Below are 16010 nucleotides of genomic sequence, written 5' to 3'. Positions count from 1 at the left end.
AAGACAGAACCGAGCATATCTCAACCCTGTCATTCCTTTGTGAGCTACAGGATAAAGCCAGATAATAGGCTTCAGCCAACTCTCCCTATCTCTCTCTCTCCCCCACACAATGTTAGCATACCCTCCCTTTAGCTTCAGCTTTCACTACTTCTTATTTTAAGAATCCTTAAAACGGAACCTGTGTTTCTTTAGATGAGAAACAAACCCAGGTCCCTGTGGTCAAGACCTGCCCTCAGATTGGACACTATTAGGCTATAGTATCAGAGGACGTTGCTGCTGCAGATAACAAACAGATGGATGAACTTTCCAGAAGATTCTTCTGTGATGTTTATACATTCATGTGCCAAGGGGTAGAGCACAGCTCTTAAAATTATCAGTTCAGAAACCAAGGTCTTCCGATACTGGAGAGAGACTTTAAAAGCTCACAAGGACCACAGTGTTTCTGTAGAAAACAGAAGCACAAATCTTGGCTTAGCCAGGAGCTCTGCAGTTCCAAAATAATTCACCACCAAGTTAAAAACATATCTTTACAGTTTTGAATGCTAAATCTTCTGAATGAAGCCACAACCCAGGCATTTTCTAGATTTCTTCTGTGTCTGAAAAACCCATGACAGGTTCCCTCTTTCCAGGGCTTCTGGTAATGGTCAGTAATGCTCTAGTGTACACAAACACCTCAGAGAGCCAGATTTGCACCTTGTAGATCTGTCTCATAGCACAATGCTCCAAGAACAGCTATAGAAAAGAACTATAAACCACAGGCTAGACTGCCTGTGGAGGGTACCCTGAGATGGCTCTACTCAAAGTAGAGGTCCTTTGCATGCCCTTTACATTAGACTGGCATGTGAACAGGTTCAGCATACGTAATATATGTGCATGAGTAAGCACAGAAAGCCCATTCACATGCATAGGGCCCCATTTCTGCAGCTTGCCAGTGGTAAGAGAACTAGTAATGGGATAAAGCCATGCCAATCCTCAGGTACCACCTCAAAGATGTTCAGGATAGCAGCCAAGTATTCAAAGAATCCCCAAAGGAGAGGGGATGGAAGTGGGGAAACAAATGTTGGTGAAACACACTGCAGCTTCTTTGCTGGTCTGCAAGCAGATCCCAGCTTGTTCAGCAAACCATGCCATAGTGTAGACAGCTTTATGAGTGCCATTCAGAGCACTTCCAGGACAGCTGCTGCACTGGGTTCTTATCCTCTTTCGTACAAGCAGGCATTTATTTGAAATGAGCATCATCAGGGACATCAAGGATCATGTTCTCCCATGTTATCAACACATAAAAATCAGTGTCGGAAGACTACATACTGGCTATTGACAGCCATCTTCACAGTCCGGGCTGATCCTGTGTGTGACGTTACTTGACCCTGGCTCTAAGAACCAGAGAAGAGCGAGTTTCCAGTGCCAAACACCTGTTTCCTAACCATAAAGCCTTAAAGTCTAAGAACATGAAATAAAGTCAATAGCATTACACATAGCGAAAGTGTTTTCAAGACATTGCATGCACTAACAGATTCCCCTGAAAGAGATTAGGGACCACAGCAAAAACTACTTTCTTTCACACCATCAATCAAGTTAGATTTTATATGCTTCAAGGGAGACCAGTAAGCCATTTTAACTGGATACCAAGTCAAATATGCAAACTAGAGATTTTTCCTTTCTGATGCATGCAAGCTGCTTCTGAAACTATGGGTAAACTCTCAGGTTGTGTAGGGGTGGGGTATATGTGGAACAGTAACTGTTAGCATGTACCTTCTGGTTCAGTTATTTATTGGGATAGTGATGAAGCTTCTCTCATTTATATGGGAGGGTTACTCCTTTATAAAAGCTGTTGCATAACAGTTTGGTGCTTAACTCAATGACTGGAGCTTGATTTTTGATCAGCCTGTGTTGCATTTTTTCTTACGTATTTGCCCTTAGATTCAAAGATAGATCAGAAGTCTAATTTGCATTATATTTTCAGTGTAGTTCCTACTGCAGCACATTTCAAAATGCAAACAGAAAAAAACTTGGGTCACTTGCAAGCCAGCACTATAGCAGTCCAGGGACCTCTGACATAGGCAGAGCAAGTACACATGCATTGCCATTGAATCGGCATTCTACATTGCATTATGGGAGATAGGCATAAGGAAATGTTTTTACAAGGGCAACCACTCTAAAAGAGACTGCAAATTCATAGCGCAACAGTGGACAAACTCATGTAATGCATATAGTTTTTTGTTCTCTTGTCCCATTGCTGTAAAAGACCACACTGTACTTTAGTATCAGGTACACACTAACAAAGATGAGTCACTGTAAGTCAAATGAATCATATAGCTAAGGAAGTCATTTTAGGTCATCATCACTTTTTGACTCAGAAGGTATCAGCTGACAGGCTTTTTTAAAAAGTACTGGGAATAGTACATTTATTAATGAAGATTTGTGTACATTAATATTCTGTGCAAGTTACATATTGTCCAACTCCCTACTTTGGAAGTTGAGTAACACAAAGTCACAATGATAACCATAGCAACAGAATCTTACAAAGCACAGTTCTTGTGCTTATTCAGCATTGATCTTATGAGCAAGACGCTGCTTCTGCATATTGCAGTCTTCCTCAGTTTGGTGCCCTCCAGATGCTTTGGGCTTCATATGCCACATAGCTGCCTAAACTTAGTGTTAGGAGAAGGCATTCCTCACATGCTTTACTCACACCAGAGATCAGTCTCAGCTCAAATTAAGAACTACACTTGCCAGAGGAAGCAGTGACTTGGACCTAGCGACATTTCTGCTCAAGTATGGGGTTGGGGTGCAACATTTTCACCAAGTTTTCAATTCAAGCCCCCATCACTTTTCTAGAAGGTCCCTGAACACTTCTGAGTGATCCCTGTGGGGACATAGAAGGAATCAGGAATCTTCTGCGAGCAGAATGTCACTCATGGACCTTAGGATCCAAGCCAATACCTTCCAGAGGTATCTACTACTGCGAGTATAAGGCACAATAGGATTATACTTTCTTGGCCTTGGAAAAACGATGTCACAAATTAGTACTAGCAAGGTCTCTTAAACAATTGCTAATTCTAGCCATTCTTTTTGATTGCAAAGTTATTCAGTAAATATTAAGGGACAAGTCAATCACAAAGTTTGGATACCACGGTCATAAATAAGGAATGCCAGTACAAATGAAAAAGCACCATACCAGCTTCTTGATATGACATTTATTAGAGATCTTCAGGTATAAAATGATTTATTTTATTTGGTGGGTGGCTGAAGCTTAAAGTAAATGAAATCAGATGCTGATTAGGAAATGCAACTTAAACCCTGCAGATGCCAAGTTGCTTAGGAAAAATTGTCTATTCCAATTTATATGGGGAATATGAAGGACAATCCACACACCAGAAGGGCAGATTCAGTAAATTGGAAAAGAATGCAAGAGCAATGCCAGCTATGGCCCTCAGCACCTACAGAACTTCTCCCTTGACACTCTTTCAGCAGAATCTCTGACGTTAGGACTTAGTAGTAAGAGAAGGAAAGTCAAGATGATATTGTACAATACTGAAAAGTACCTCATGGAGTCAAATATGAAAAAAAACTTCAGCTTAACAGAAGAGCAAGAAGAATTAGGAATTCATCCACAGTGTGTTAAGACTCAAGTCAGTTTCTCACCATAAGGCAGTTTTAGTGCAAATCTCCCTTTCCTGCCCAACTTCGGGTGCAATCCTATGCACATCTATGAGAAATCCTGTGGGATTCAACAGGACCTGTTCTCAGGTAGGCATGTCTAGGATTGTAGCCTCAGATTAAGAATAGTACATGTAGATCCAATTCTAAGGACAGGCTACTTCCTACAGATACCCATACAGATAGTAATGCATGTATTTAAAAATGGATTTAGACAGTATCTACAGTCAAGAATTGTAAGTACCCTAAACTAGTATACAGTCAATGTCATTATTATCTTTGATGATGTTATTTAATCATCACAAAGTTGAGAACTAAAACTGCAGGTCAGTCTAACCTGAAAGCATTAGCTTCATGTACAAGACATTAGCTGCCTTAACTGTTGTGTTTGAATTTCAAAAGTCTATAAAGGTTCCAAAATAACTGAGTTCTGAAATATGTCTTGGATTATTTTGTGCATTTAGACCACTGAATTCTGAGGTAGGCTCTGAGAACTGAATTAGTTGGCTAATTGAACCATTAAGATGTTCCTTAACCATAGTGAACGTCTGACAATCAAGCCAAATAAGCCCAGCACTACTCATTCTGAAATTAAAATCCCAAATTTTAGGAAGCAATCTGTAGATTATTCTTCTAATATTGCCAAGTAGCCAAAATTTAAGAAACCCTCAATGAATCAGTTAAAGACATTAATACTTAATACAATCAATTACATCAGATCTTTAATTTTCTTAAAACAAGCTGAGACAACCATCAAAATCTGTTCTTTATAATATATTCTATAGCATTTGTCCTGACAGAAGCCTCATGATGGCTACTGTTTTAAAACTGTATGTCTAATGAATGGAAGACAATTCACAATTTGAATAGATCTCATTCAGATAGGACAATGTAATGGGCACAAATCAATAAGAACACCCTTTCAGGATACTGAGATTTGTCATTGCTGTGCTGGATAAAGTCACAGAGAGGGCTGCAAGGTTGAACAGTCTTGTACTGTTTGCAAAACACTGATGGCTTTTTTTTAAGTTCTGGAAAAGCAATATTTTAAAAAATAATCAAAACAGACTCAACTTCTCTTCTCAAAAGCCATGAGGCTTATCTCATTTCCTTGGACCATGGGTACAAAAGCTGGCTTATTCTAATCATCCTCCAGTCCAAAACCTGTTCCTTAAAGTGTTCTTCAATCTCTTAAGACAAGTGAGTTGGCTGACTCTGTCAATCATAATGGATGGCAGTGTAGAAGATTATCCAGACAACCTGAAGGAAAACACAAACAAGACATCAGCAGACAACATAATGTTTTGGGTTGTTATGTCTGCATCATTCACCAAACCCCAGAAGTGAAATGTTTTGCTTTACTCTTTATAAATAAAGCACTACTCCAATCCATAGCAAGAAAGCAGGCTTTCTTAGAAACCTCATTGTTTGCAGCAATGGCAAGAATGTGGAGGGCTATTCCTCTATCATTTGCTTTATGCTTCTGCAACACAATTTGGACTGTGGCAGAGATGAAACTGTCTGGGAACTCTCTGTTTTATATATAAAAAGGTAAACACTGTAATTAAGTTCTTTGTTGCTCATCCAGAAGTTCTGCAATCATGTGGATGAAAGTTCTACTTCAATTACATTCGAAAAGCTTCCAGTTTGTCTCCTCTTACCACCAGTATTTGAGCTAGGTACATTCACTAGTGTTAGGAGGCAAAATAATTCTTGACTTGTAGTGCTGTGGACTACATATCAAAGGAGGCATTTATAGTGTTTTCTGTAAAACAAAGTTCCATGCCTTTAGAAAATGATGCCCGAGACTAGGCCATTTTCTATTTACACTGAAATGATGGGTTTGGGATTTTTTGGTAGGGAACATTTGAACATACACCACTCCTTCAGGATAGGCTTCACTATTATTAGATACTCAAGGTGTACCTAGTATACAATAGTATTTGTCTTCAAACTCAACAGTGTCTGCTGGCAGAAGTTTGTGTTCCCCAATCCAGAGGGCTTTGGGAATGTCCAGAACTGACTTCACTGGTTTACAGAGGAAAGGAAATCCTCCCTGCACAAGTAGAAGTCTGCTCAGGCATCTCTTTTCTAAAAATCTATCTATTTACCTTTTAAATCTTTAGTTGGGGAAACTGTATCTACTAATCTCATTTTCTTCAGTCTTATGACACATATATCTTTTGCACCTGTCCTTACTTAGTTTCCTTTCTTTCTATGTTTTTCTTTTAGGTTTATTGAGGTGATACCTGCCTCATTTTATTGCATGCATAGTGCTATTAGTCTACAAATAAATAGCAGAGATTACCAAAAACAATGCAAAAGATGTCATGAACCCTTCTTTTGTTAGTTCCCATGTTCCACCATACTCCTCTTCGTCTATTTGCTGAAAGCCACTGAAATAGAGGTACAGGACCGCAGCATTTATGATACAGAATCTGCAAAGGGGAAAATGTACTGAAATCATCATTCAATTTACATTGTAAACACATCAAATATACCTGCCATAATCTACCAGTGAGTTTGCTTTTGAATCCTTAAGGAATGTTACTGTGCTCTTGTGCAGCTTCTGTTCATTTTAATGGTGTGTTTACAGGACAATGTCATGATGAAATGAAGCCATACATCAGATCAGCTTTTCATATTTTGCCAACCCAGACCTCCTAACAAAATGGATCCCCTTATCTTTCTTCATGGCAGATCTGCCCATGTGTACACAATACTCAGACTGACAGGACATTATTTTTCTTTCAAATATTGACCTGCAGTCCATCAAAAAGCTTTCCTGTGATTTCTTTCTTTAGGTAACCCACTGGAGTCTTGCAACAAAGCAGGCTTCTGACTGGTGGGAGGGTCCTCCTGCCTTGCCCTGCTGCCAATGCCATTATGAACAAAAATTAAGCTAACTCCTAGAAGACTTTCAAGAACCAGACATTTAGTTGCACAGATTCTATTTTCACCCACAAGCTGCCAAAAGGTACTTATTTTATAAAAACATTTGTAGTTTGCCTTTATGCCTCAATCAGGCACACTCAAGGCAACTTACATCGAAACAGTTAACACACTTTAAAATTCTGTTAACAAAACAGAAGATAGCAGATAGAAATGAATAACAACTGGGAATCGAGGAGCCATTTCAAGGTTTTAAAAGCATCAACTGTCACTACTTAGTTAAGCTCAGGAAGAAACCAGAAGTACCATTTTAAGTATCAGCTGCACATAAAACTGAAACATTTCAAGTTCCTAGGCAACTATTTTTAAACATCTCAGTGACAGAGTTGTTCTAAGGTGCATGCACTGCACATAAAGCATTACAGTCACTATTTTTGCACAGAAAATTTGTATTCCTCTCTAGAATTTTTAGTGTATGTGGCTTATTTTTATTCCTTTTGTTTGTCTCCATGAAAAGCAATAAACCATTCTCTCTACTTTTCCCATCCATTGGGAGTTACCAATTCACAGCAACTTATAAAGCAAGATATATTAAAATTAGTTTCAGATTAGATGTGTATGGATGGCCTTTGTATGTCCTTCAACTGTTTCAGCTTCAACCTACACCATTTTTTCAATCTTTAACCAAAAAGCAGGAAGTAGTAACAACTTACATTATTATGCCTACAAATCCCTTCAATGGAACAATGCCCCAGATCACTCCCAAAATAACAGCAATGATCTGCCGGAACCAGTAAATGACATCTAGAAATTCATCCTACAGAGAAGCAACAAAACAAAAATTCATATGAACTACATTGTTTATATGCAATGTAACTGGAAATATACTTCAAGTGATAAAAAGAAGTCTGGCTCTGAAGATACATCAAATACTTTGTTCAAAAACTTATGCAAGTATTTCAGAGAAAGTCTTCAATGTAAGTAACAGAAAAAAGAAAAAGGGATCAAGGCATAACTACTGTAATCTTAATTGGAAATATTTCTCAAGTTCCTAAGGGACAGCTAGCATGTACATATACTATGTGTGAATACGTATATGATATGCCAATACTATGGCTTCACAACAACCCTGTGAAGTAGGTGACTGGCTCAGAATAAGTGGTTCCACTAGTTTGTGATTGCCTTGAGGACAATCAATTGCTTTTGTTCAAAGTTGCATTTTTTAAAAAGTACATCTGGTCATAAAAACTATACAGCTAGAAAGACAACTGTCACAGAGGATTAATAGGCAGATCAATGGCCAAATCTTAGCTAAGGCATCCTGCTTTTAGAGGAAGGAACAGAGATCATATATTTTGATCAGCATATATATCACTGTTGGTGCCACTCAGTATAGCAGTTCAACACAATCTGGTGCAGTGCATCCTTCTTTTATAACTCCCAAACATTTTATTAATTTATCAAAGCTCAGTAACCACAATACAGTTTGCTAGAGATCTTCGTATCAAAGAACCCATGTGTTCTGAGGATGGTCATTCATCTAGATAATGGCTAGATTATACATTTGTTTAAAAATGGTCTCAACTATTGCTTGCTTCTTCTTTCCAGCCACCATAGTGACAGACCCAGATACAACCCTAAATCATAGCACTTACATTAGCCCAGTTTGCATGTCTATAACCTCTTCCCATATTCTACTTTCTAACTGGCAGAAGCCCTCCATCCTGCCTTTATTTTGTTTACAATCTAGCCCACCTTTCCTCAACTTGGCACCCTGCAAATGTGTGGGATTAGAACTAGCACAATTGCCCAGATAACTTCATGGATGTATTGCAGGACTCTGACATTATAAAGCACTTTAAACTACAGATGTTTTGCTCGGCCCTCCATCCCTGACACTCTGGCCAAACCATCCTACAGCCACAACCGGTGTTAAGAGGAAGGCTTAAAGAGCTGGAACCCCGACTTTCTGGGAGGTCATCTGCCTCACCACCCTGCTGTCCAGGGGCATTTACAGGAAAACACGCGCAGAAGCACTAATTATCTCTGTTGCATCTGATCCCCTTGGAGCGAGTGCCTTCCTCTCCCCACCTTTAATCTTTCTGCTTGCGAGTTTTTAATTCCTGAACCCAATTGCCCTCCTCTACCTTTTTTCGACCATGAGCCTTGCACTGCAGCTCCCACAGCCTGTCGGCACAGGGCCGAACCAACCCTCACCCGGCCCGAGAAGTGCAGTACAGGCCTAGGCCTCACCTTGTCCTCCCAGGCGGTGTCGCTCCGCAAAGCTTTACTCCAGAGCGAGCCCCGCAACACTCCGCCCCCGCCGTTGGCCACCAGGTGCTGCTGCGAGTGCGAGTGCGACGTCGGCTCTTCCTTCCGCCGGCCGCCGCTCATCGTCCCCCCAACCAGGCCCAAGCTCAGCGCGCCCCGCGGTCACGGCCGGGAAGACACCCGCACACCCACGTGAGCACCAGCCCTGCGGCCCGACCAATGACATCGCCTCTAGCCGCTCGGCTCTAGGCACGTGAGCGAAGCGCGCTACGGGGCGTGAAGAGGGCCGACCAAAACGGCGTTGCTTTTCTCCGCAGCGCACACTAGTGGCGGGACAAGCACATAGCAGCCAACGAGCCCCATCAGCGGTGATAAGCAGCGTGCGATGGATGTCCGCATGGGGTCCGCTCCGCGCAACACGGGCAGCGGATGGAGATCTGCCTACATTTCAAAATTAAAGGGAAAACTTAAATAAGTTTCGGACTATCATAACACATTAGACCTCCAGATAGAGTTGGGAAAACTCCTGCCTGAAACCCTGAAGAGCAGCTGCCAGTCAGTGTTGACAATACTGGACTAGATGCTTAGCATAAGACACCTTCCTATATTCCCAGGGCAATTTGCAAAGAAAGAGAAAGAAAAGCAATTAACATTTGAATACAAACTAATAGAATAAGCTAAAAGCCATGATGATGATGGTGATTATGATAAGCATTGTTGGGAAAATTTGGATAAATCCTGTCTGAAAAACATTACTTCTGTGTGCTTTTTGCATTGTGGGATTAAATTCTGTACTTCTCAAACCAAGCTAAATCACTGTTTCAAATGGCCTTCATCTGCTGCTCCTTTCTCTCACCTTTAGCTGTAAGCTACAGTACACAGGCCATGTAGTCCAAATTTACATTGTATACCTTCACAATGATTAAATAGACATTGTTGGAATTCAGTTTACAAGGAAGTATCTTTTGATAGCCCAGAGGCTCCATGTGTCCTGGCCAGAATGTCTAGAGTAGATAAGAGTCTTGAGTTCATGCATAGTTTCAGTGGCTTGAATTTATATGCCTAAGCAGGCCTGGAGATGGGTTCAAGCTACTGAACTAAAGTGTCAATACAGGCAATTAGAAATATTGTAATCTCATTGTTACTGTATGATTGACTGACATTCCTTTATCTGTTCTGTATGTGATGACCTCAGAATCTTATTGTAATCTCTGCATTTGCCCTGTAATCTCATTTGCCCTGTATTGTAATCTCATCGATTACCCTGTACCTGTGTACCTATAAAATACCCTGCAATGTGTTGAAGCTTTGCAGCAGAGTTCACCTCTGCCTGCCCGGTAATGCATGCATTATCATGAGTACCACAGGAACCTTGGGGTAAATACAATAAAGCCTCAGATGGTCTGGACGCTTGATCTTTCCCACGAACCCGAGTTTTATTCCCTCTTCTCAAATTGAGATTCTGGGATTCTGACAGCATCAAGCAAGCCAGCAAGATTAGAATGTTATTTGACATATACACCCCAGAAAAATAAGGACTTTACCTGGGACCAAACAGGCCTCAGATTTTGCTGTCTCCAGAATTCTGTCCTTCAAAGGCACTGAGCAGTTTTAAACTTGTCATATATTGGCTTAGTTTGGTATACACTTAGTTTGGTATACACTTCTAAATCATCCACCCAAAATATAAAGGATGAATCTTACAAACAGGTTTTGAATCAGCATCATCATACAGGTACATTGCTGCAGATTAGTATCTCTCTGTCCAGATTGGCTGTAGATATGATGTATAAAATGACCCTTAGGCTGAAAACAGTCTATAAAAGTTTGCTCCACCCTACTGCTAATTATGGGCAAGTAGCCCAGGGCACCCAGGGTAGAGATGCCTAGCCAGTGTTCATTAACAGATGCTACCTACCCATGAAATTTGGCCCATGCAAGCATTGCACTGAAATGCAAAGTTGCATCTTTTATGAATTTACATTTGCAACCTCCGTGCCAGGAAGTTGCTTCCTCCTGTGGATAGCTCTCCATTTTTGTGTGCTCAAAACTCTTTCGCTATGTTCATTTCCACAAGGTGGCAGAAAGGCATTATCTTCCATAGCTTTTACAATAGTTTATTATTCTGCCTTACCCAGGGAGCCTCTCTCTCTCTCTTTCCCCTAAGATAGCAAATGCAGCCATTAGAGATAAAAGGTACTGGGGAATTTACAATATTTGCTTAACCCACTGCACTCACAGTAGGAATACAGCTCCTAAAATTGCACTGTGTTTAAGGCCCCTTCTGTGGTGAAACACTAAAGGATTGAAGCTTATATCCATATCTGCAAGGCGTCAAAGGCAAACCTTCCTGTGAACCTAGTCAAATAAAAAGCCAAAGACTTTTGGACCATAAAATGGATTCTGCATATCAGAAGAACAGAAAAACTTTGGATAGGAAAATGCAATAAAAGTTATTAAAGGCCCACACAAGAGAAATGAGCATACCCGTCTTCCATAAAGACATTTTATCAGAGACCACCCAAAACACTCTGGAAAAACATATTTCTTCAGGTTTTACTGGTTGCCTTCCCAAGGGTTTACAATAAGTGACACAGTTGTTTGCTCAAGTTTTTGTGACGATACATTAACCAGTTCATTATTTATTGATTTAAAACATTTCTATGCCATCCTATGCATAGCCTCAGGACGGCTCACAACAAAATAAACAGCCATATAAATACAATTAAAATTCAATCATAAACATTAAAACATTCAATCAAACCAATTATTCAAAATTAAAAAAGAAAAGGAAAAAGAAAAAATGAAAGATGTGACTGATTAATATTTCTTATTAAAATTGTTAATTATTAAAATTATGGGTAAAAAAAAGGTCTTTACCTGGCACAGGTAAGAGTAGAGAGTCGGTACCAGGTGGACCTCTCTGGGGAGCATATTCCATAATTTGGGTGCCACCGCAGAGATGGCCCTGCTCCAAGTAGTTACCTCTATACCTCCTTCAATGAGGGCTTCCAGAACAAGGCCTCCCCTGCCGATCTTAAGGGGTGTGAGGGCATATAGGGAAAGAGACCAGTTCATTACTGAACGTATGCTAATTTCACCTCCTGTTACTATGCTGCCCTTAAATTTATGCAGAATTCCATTTACTTCTCAGCTATTAAATTCATATTTATTTCTGATTATTTTACGTCATCAGGGACCTACAGTGGTAATCATACCAAAAAGAAAACCACAATAGGAGGGTAGAAGCCAATAGTTCTTCTTTCTGGAGTAGCTGGAAACTTAGGGGATTATTGAGAAGGTAAGGACACTGAGACATGTTAGTTTAGCACTTAAAGCTAGGCTACTGCTTCCACTTTCGGCACATGTACTCTTGCTTATTTCTCAGCTTTTTGTTGTTTCTCAGTTGACAGCTTGGCAATTGGTCCCTGACACCTGTGGGCAAATCGGCTTATAAGCAATCTCATCTTCTCAATTTCCATGTATGTTACCTAATCCACTTCCCTGTTCCCTTTGAATTATATATGGAAATTGGCCATCCCAGTGTACAAATATCAGAGGGAGTAAGAGTACAATTACAGAAGACTGACAAAAACAACAAAATTAAAAAATTGCAAACACACTTGAACAATATTCTAGAATTTAAAAAATAAAGAGTGGTGAACCAGTGACACTTATTCCAAAATGGAGGGGCCGTCGTTGGCCATGGCGAAAGCAAAATCATGAAGAGTGGCAGGATCTTGTGCTCCTACATTCTGATGACATGACTACTTATTATGGATCAAAAAGCCCTAGAAGAAACCATGGGTTGTCAGGATGATGTCAGCAATATAATACAATAAAAACAGTTATGTTGATGCTTCTGTTAATATTGTGTTGTGATCATGTTGAATTACAATTTTTAGCAATTAATACTGCAATCCAAAATGAGTTTACTAAGATGACAGTCACAGTGAGTTCAATGGGACTTATTCTTCAGTGCATATAAGTTTGCATAATCCTATATTCAGCTTTCTAGTAGTACATCCCTTGAACTCAGTGCGGCATCCGAGTAGACACATTTAGGATCGGACTAGCAACGACTTTTCACTGACTTTTACCTAGACCAGGGGTCAGCAACCTTTAACACTCAAAGAGCCATTTGGACGTGTTTCCCACACAAAAGAAAACACCGGGAGCCGCAAAACCCTTTTGACATCTAAAATGAAGGAAACACTGCATATATCGTTTTTTTACCTTAATGCTATGCATATCTTCATTATGATTTAGCTGCAGCTCTTTTTCAGTCACTAAAAACTGTTATTTTTAATCTTACATTATAAACTAGTAGGACTCCTTTCATATATTTCGAATAGGAGAACAGCTTCCTGAAGAGTCAAAGTCAGTGCTAAAGGGCTCCATGCATCAAACAGCAAACCCCATAAGTTTGTCAGCAGTAAAAGCAAGTGAATCTACCCACGTATCATTAAACGTTTGGTTTTCTTCAGAAACTTTTATTTTCTTCAATTTATCCAAGAGTTGTGCTGGCACGGGCCGTGGATCAGCCGACGGTGGCCACGGATTATGACGCGAGCGACAGAGCCGCAGCAGAGGCATTCAAGAGCCACATTGGCTCCGGAGCCGTGGGTTGCCGACCCCTGACCTAGACTGTTAGATCCTTTCAATATAATATATTAAAACTGTATATCAATATAGTTAAATGAATAAGGGCATAATCCTATGCACATTTAGATAGAAGAAAGTCCTCCAACTCCCAACATTTGCCAGAAACCATTATAATCCAGCCCTATACCCAAGTCAGCCTCCCCCAAATTATGGCTCTTCGGATGTGTTCCACTAGGGCATGCCAGGTGGCGGATGAAATGCTGGCTAGAGATGATGGGAGCTATAGTCCAAAACATCTGTAAGGTACCAGGTTGTGGGAAAGTGACAAGTTCTAACTAAATTCAAGGTACACAGAGTTCAGGCTGGAAGTTTTGAGGGAAGGGTTTTGTTTTGTTTTTTAAGAGATGGAATTCAGTATGAAAATTGGAATACTCAAGAGCAAGAGTCTGAAACACGCTGGAATATACAGGAAAAATGCAACTGGACCTGCCAAATAAGCTATGAGCTGCATCAGGATAACAAGGATATGGGCAAATTGGAATATACCCAGAGGATGGTGGCAAAAATAGTAAAAGACCGGAGATGAGACCCTCTGAGGAATCGCTGGAGGAACTGGTTATGTTTAGGCTGGAAGAGATGATTAAGAGGTTACGGGACAGCCATCTTCAAGGGCTGTCACACAGATGATGTAGCAAGGGTGTTTTCTGAAGATAGCATGGCAGGCTGAAATCAGTGAGTTCAAATCAAAGGGCATTTTGCCTGAAGTTAGGAAGAGCTTCCTGATAGTATGCGAAGTACAATACACAACCTTGTAAGGGGAAGGACTTTTCATTACAGGTTTTAAGCAAAGAAGTGTAAGGGCCACTTAGTAAGGATTCTGTGGCAGTGAATTGATTTCCTGCAGATCAAGAGTGCAGAACCCATCTGTCCCATTCCCCCACTACAGCTCATTCGATAGCTTCCTGCCTTCCTGTCCTTTTCTCCACTCTAAAAGTTTGAAATGTCTCTCCTGAGGGCTAGCTGCTGGCAGTAAGCGTGTTGAGCTCAACTATGCTGGTGGGTTTTGGGTTTTTGCCAACAACTTTTGCCTTTCAGCTCTGTGCACCACTCAAATGCAGCCTCCGAGAGAGCTTCTCCAAAATAGAATTTGGCCTCGGGCTGCAAGATGTGCTGCACTCCTGGATCAGATGAACTTGGAGGTCCCTTCAAACACTAGGATTCCATTATTAATATAAAAATAATAATGCAGGTTACTTTTACGACATCAAAGAATAGGGTGAATGTAGCACCAGCTCTTTATCTATGCCATTTATCTTTCACTGAGAGGAATTTCAAACCTGCCCATCTGACTTAACTGGACAGAACCAACAGGACTCTTGAAACTTGCAGATACATAGCGTTAGCCAGGTTGTGTTCTCAATAGCTGGGGGAAAGTCTTTTCTATACAAACTACCAGGTTCTTAAGATCTTCCAGTGACTCCACTGCAAGATCTATTCTTTCATGTAGCAACATTTTCAGCTATCACAAACAGGGCCTTTTCTGTGCTGCTAAAACACCTCCTCCTCATATTAGTCTTCCACTCTGGCCTATCTTGAGGGTTAAAATGTACTACTTCTGCCTGCTGTTTGGAACCAGTTGAGGCCAGTTTACTATTATTTGGGGTTTTTAAAAATCAGCTGTATAGTTTGCTTCACATTGCTTAATTAGTTTGGTTAATTATTCAGCTACCTAGGAAGGCCTTTTGGCAGTTATAGGTGGCATACAAATATGTGTGCAAATAAATAAATAGGCTGTAAAATGTCTTGGACCTTCCCTGGAAGTGAGAGGGGTGTGTGCGAGAAAGAGGCAGAGGGGGAGAGAGAAATGGAGGAGCGGGGGATGGATGGATGTGTGTATTAGAATGGGCACGTGTCTGTTCTTTTTGGATGCATGGATGAATGCAGGTGTGCTTGTGCGTCTATGAGAGACGGGGGGGGTATGTTTATGAGAGTTGATCCCACCCACTTTAACTCTGCTCACCACTGGCCCAAACCTCTGTGGAGGGTTAGCGGGCACCGAGGCCGCTAAGTAAGTGCTTAAATGAGTTGAAAGCTCAGGCCAAAGATCGCAAAAAGGATTGCAGCAAAACACACGAGATATGTGCAACTCCCCCTTTCAAGCTATGGTCGCCTATTGGCAAGCAGCATTTTCCAACAAAATTTCGCCCAAGCTTGGCTGGGAGCGCTCGCGTGGGGGTGAAGAGTCGAGCTGTGCCAGACCGCACGGCCGCAGCCTCGCTCTCCACCAGGACGACTGTGGGGGAGAGCGGTGAAGGAGGCCGGAGATGGGGTGCTCTCTGACGAGGCGGGGGTGCGGCGAGGGAAGCGGGGGTAAAGTGGAAGCGAGCCCCTTCGGATTCCAAGCAAACAACGTGGGCGTCCGAGGACGCAATCCTATGCCTCTTTAGGCAAAAGTGGGGACAAGTCCTACAACTCCCAGCATGCCCCAGGGCTTTTTTCCCGTCTTAACATCCATAGGATTGCACCGTGAGACTGTTTTTATTTTGCACAAGGAAACTACATGAAATTTTGGAGTCCTGCAG

General features: G+C 41.1%; 1 protein-coding gene across 1 annotated transcript; it reads right to left on the bottom strand.

Moving 5' to 3' along the window:
• Positions 1 to 3182: 3182 nt before the first annotated feature.
• Positions 3183 to 9037, bottom strand: RAB5IF (RAB5 interacting factor). Its single transcript, XM_044447589.1, has 4 exons — positions 8806 to 9037; positions 7266 to 7369; positions 5969 to 6098; positions 3183 to 4920 (listed from the first exon to the last, which is right to left on the bottom strand). Exons 1-4 carry the CDS (start codon positions 8944 to 8946, stop codon positions 4879 to 4881), a joined length of 417 nt encoding a protein of 138 aa, XP_044303524.1. The 5' UTR covers positions 8947 to 9037; the 3' UTR covers positions 3183 to 4878.
• Between the last annotated feature and the right edge of the window lie 6973 nt (positions 9038 to 16010).

Source organism: Varanus komodoensis, unplaced genomic scaffold (genome assembly GCF_004798865.1).
Source record: "Varanus komodoensis strain SLA01 unplaced genomic scaffold, ASM479886v1 scaffold52, whole genome shotgun sequence".
NCBI classification, from domain to species: domain Eukaryota; kingdom Metazoa; phylum Chordata; class Lepidosauria; order Squamata; family Varanidae; genus Varanus; species Varanus komodoensis.
This window is presented reverse-complemented; position numbering and strand designations above follow the sequence as displayed.

What these genes read in the sequence shown, in the direction of transcription:
- RAB5IF (XM_044447589.1), bottom strand. Translation starts at nt 8,946, where the DNA reads ATGAGCGGCGGCCGGCGGAAGGAAGAGCCGACGTCGCACTCGCACTCG. An exon ending in ACACCGCCTGGGAGGACAAG is followed by an intron (nt 7,370 to 8,805) that starts GTGAGGCCTAGG and finishes GCTTCTCTGTAG; the next exon opens with GATGAATTTCTAGATGTCAT. An exon ending in CATCTTTTGCATTGTTTTTG is followed by an intron (nt 4,921 to 5,968) that starts GTAATCTCTGCT and finishes GTTTTCCTTCAG; the next exon opens with GTTGTCTGGATAATCTTCTA.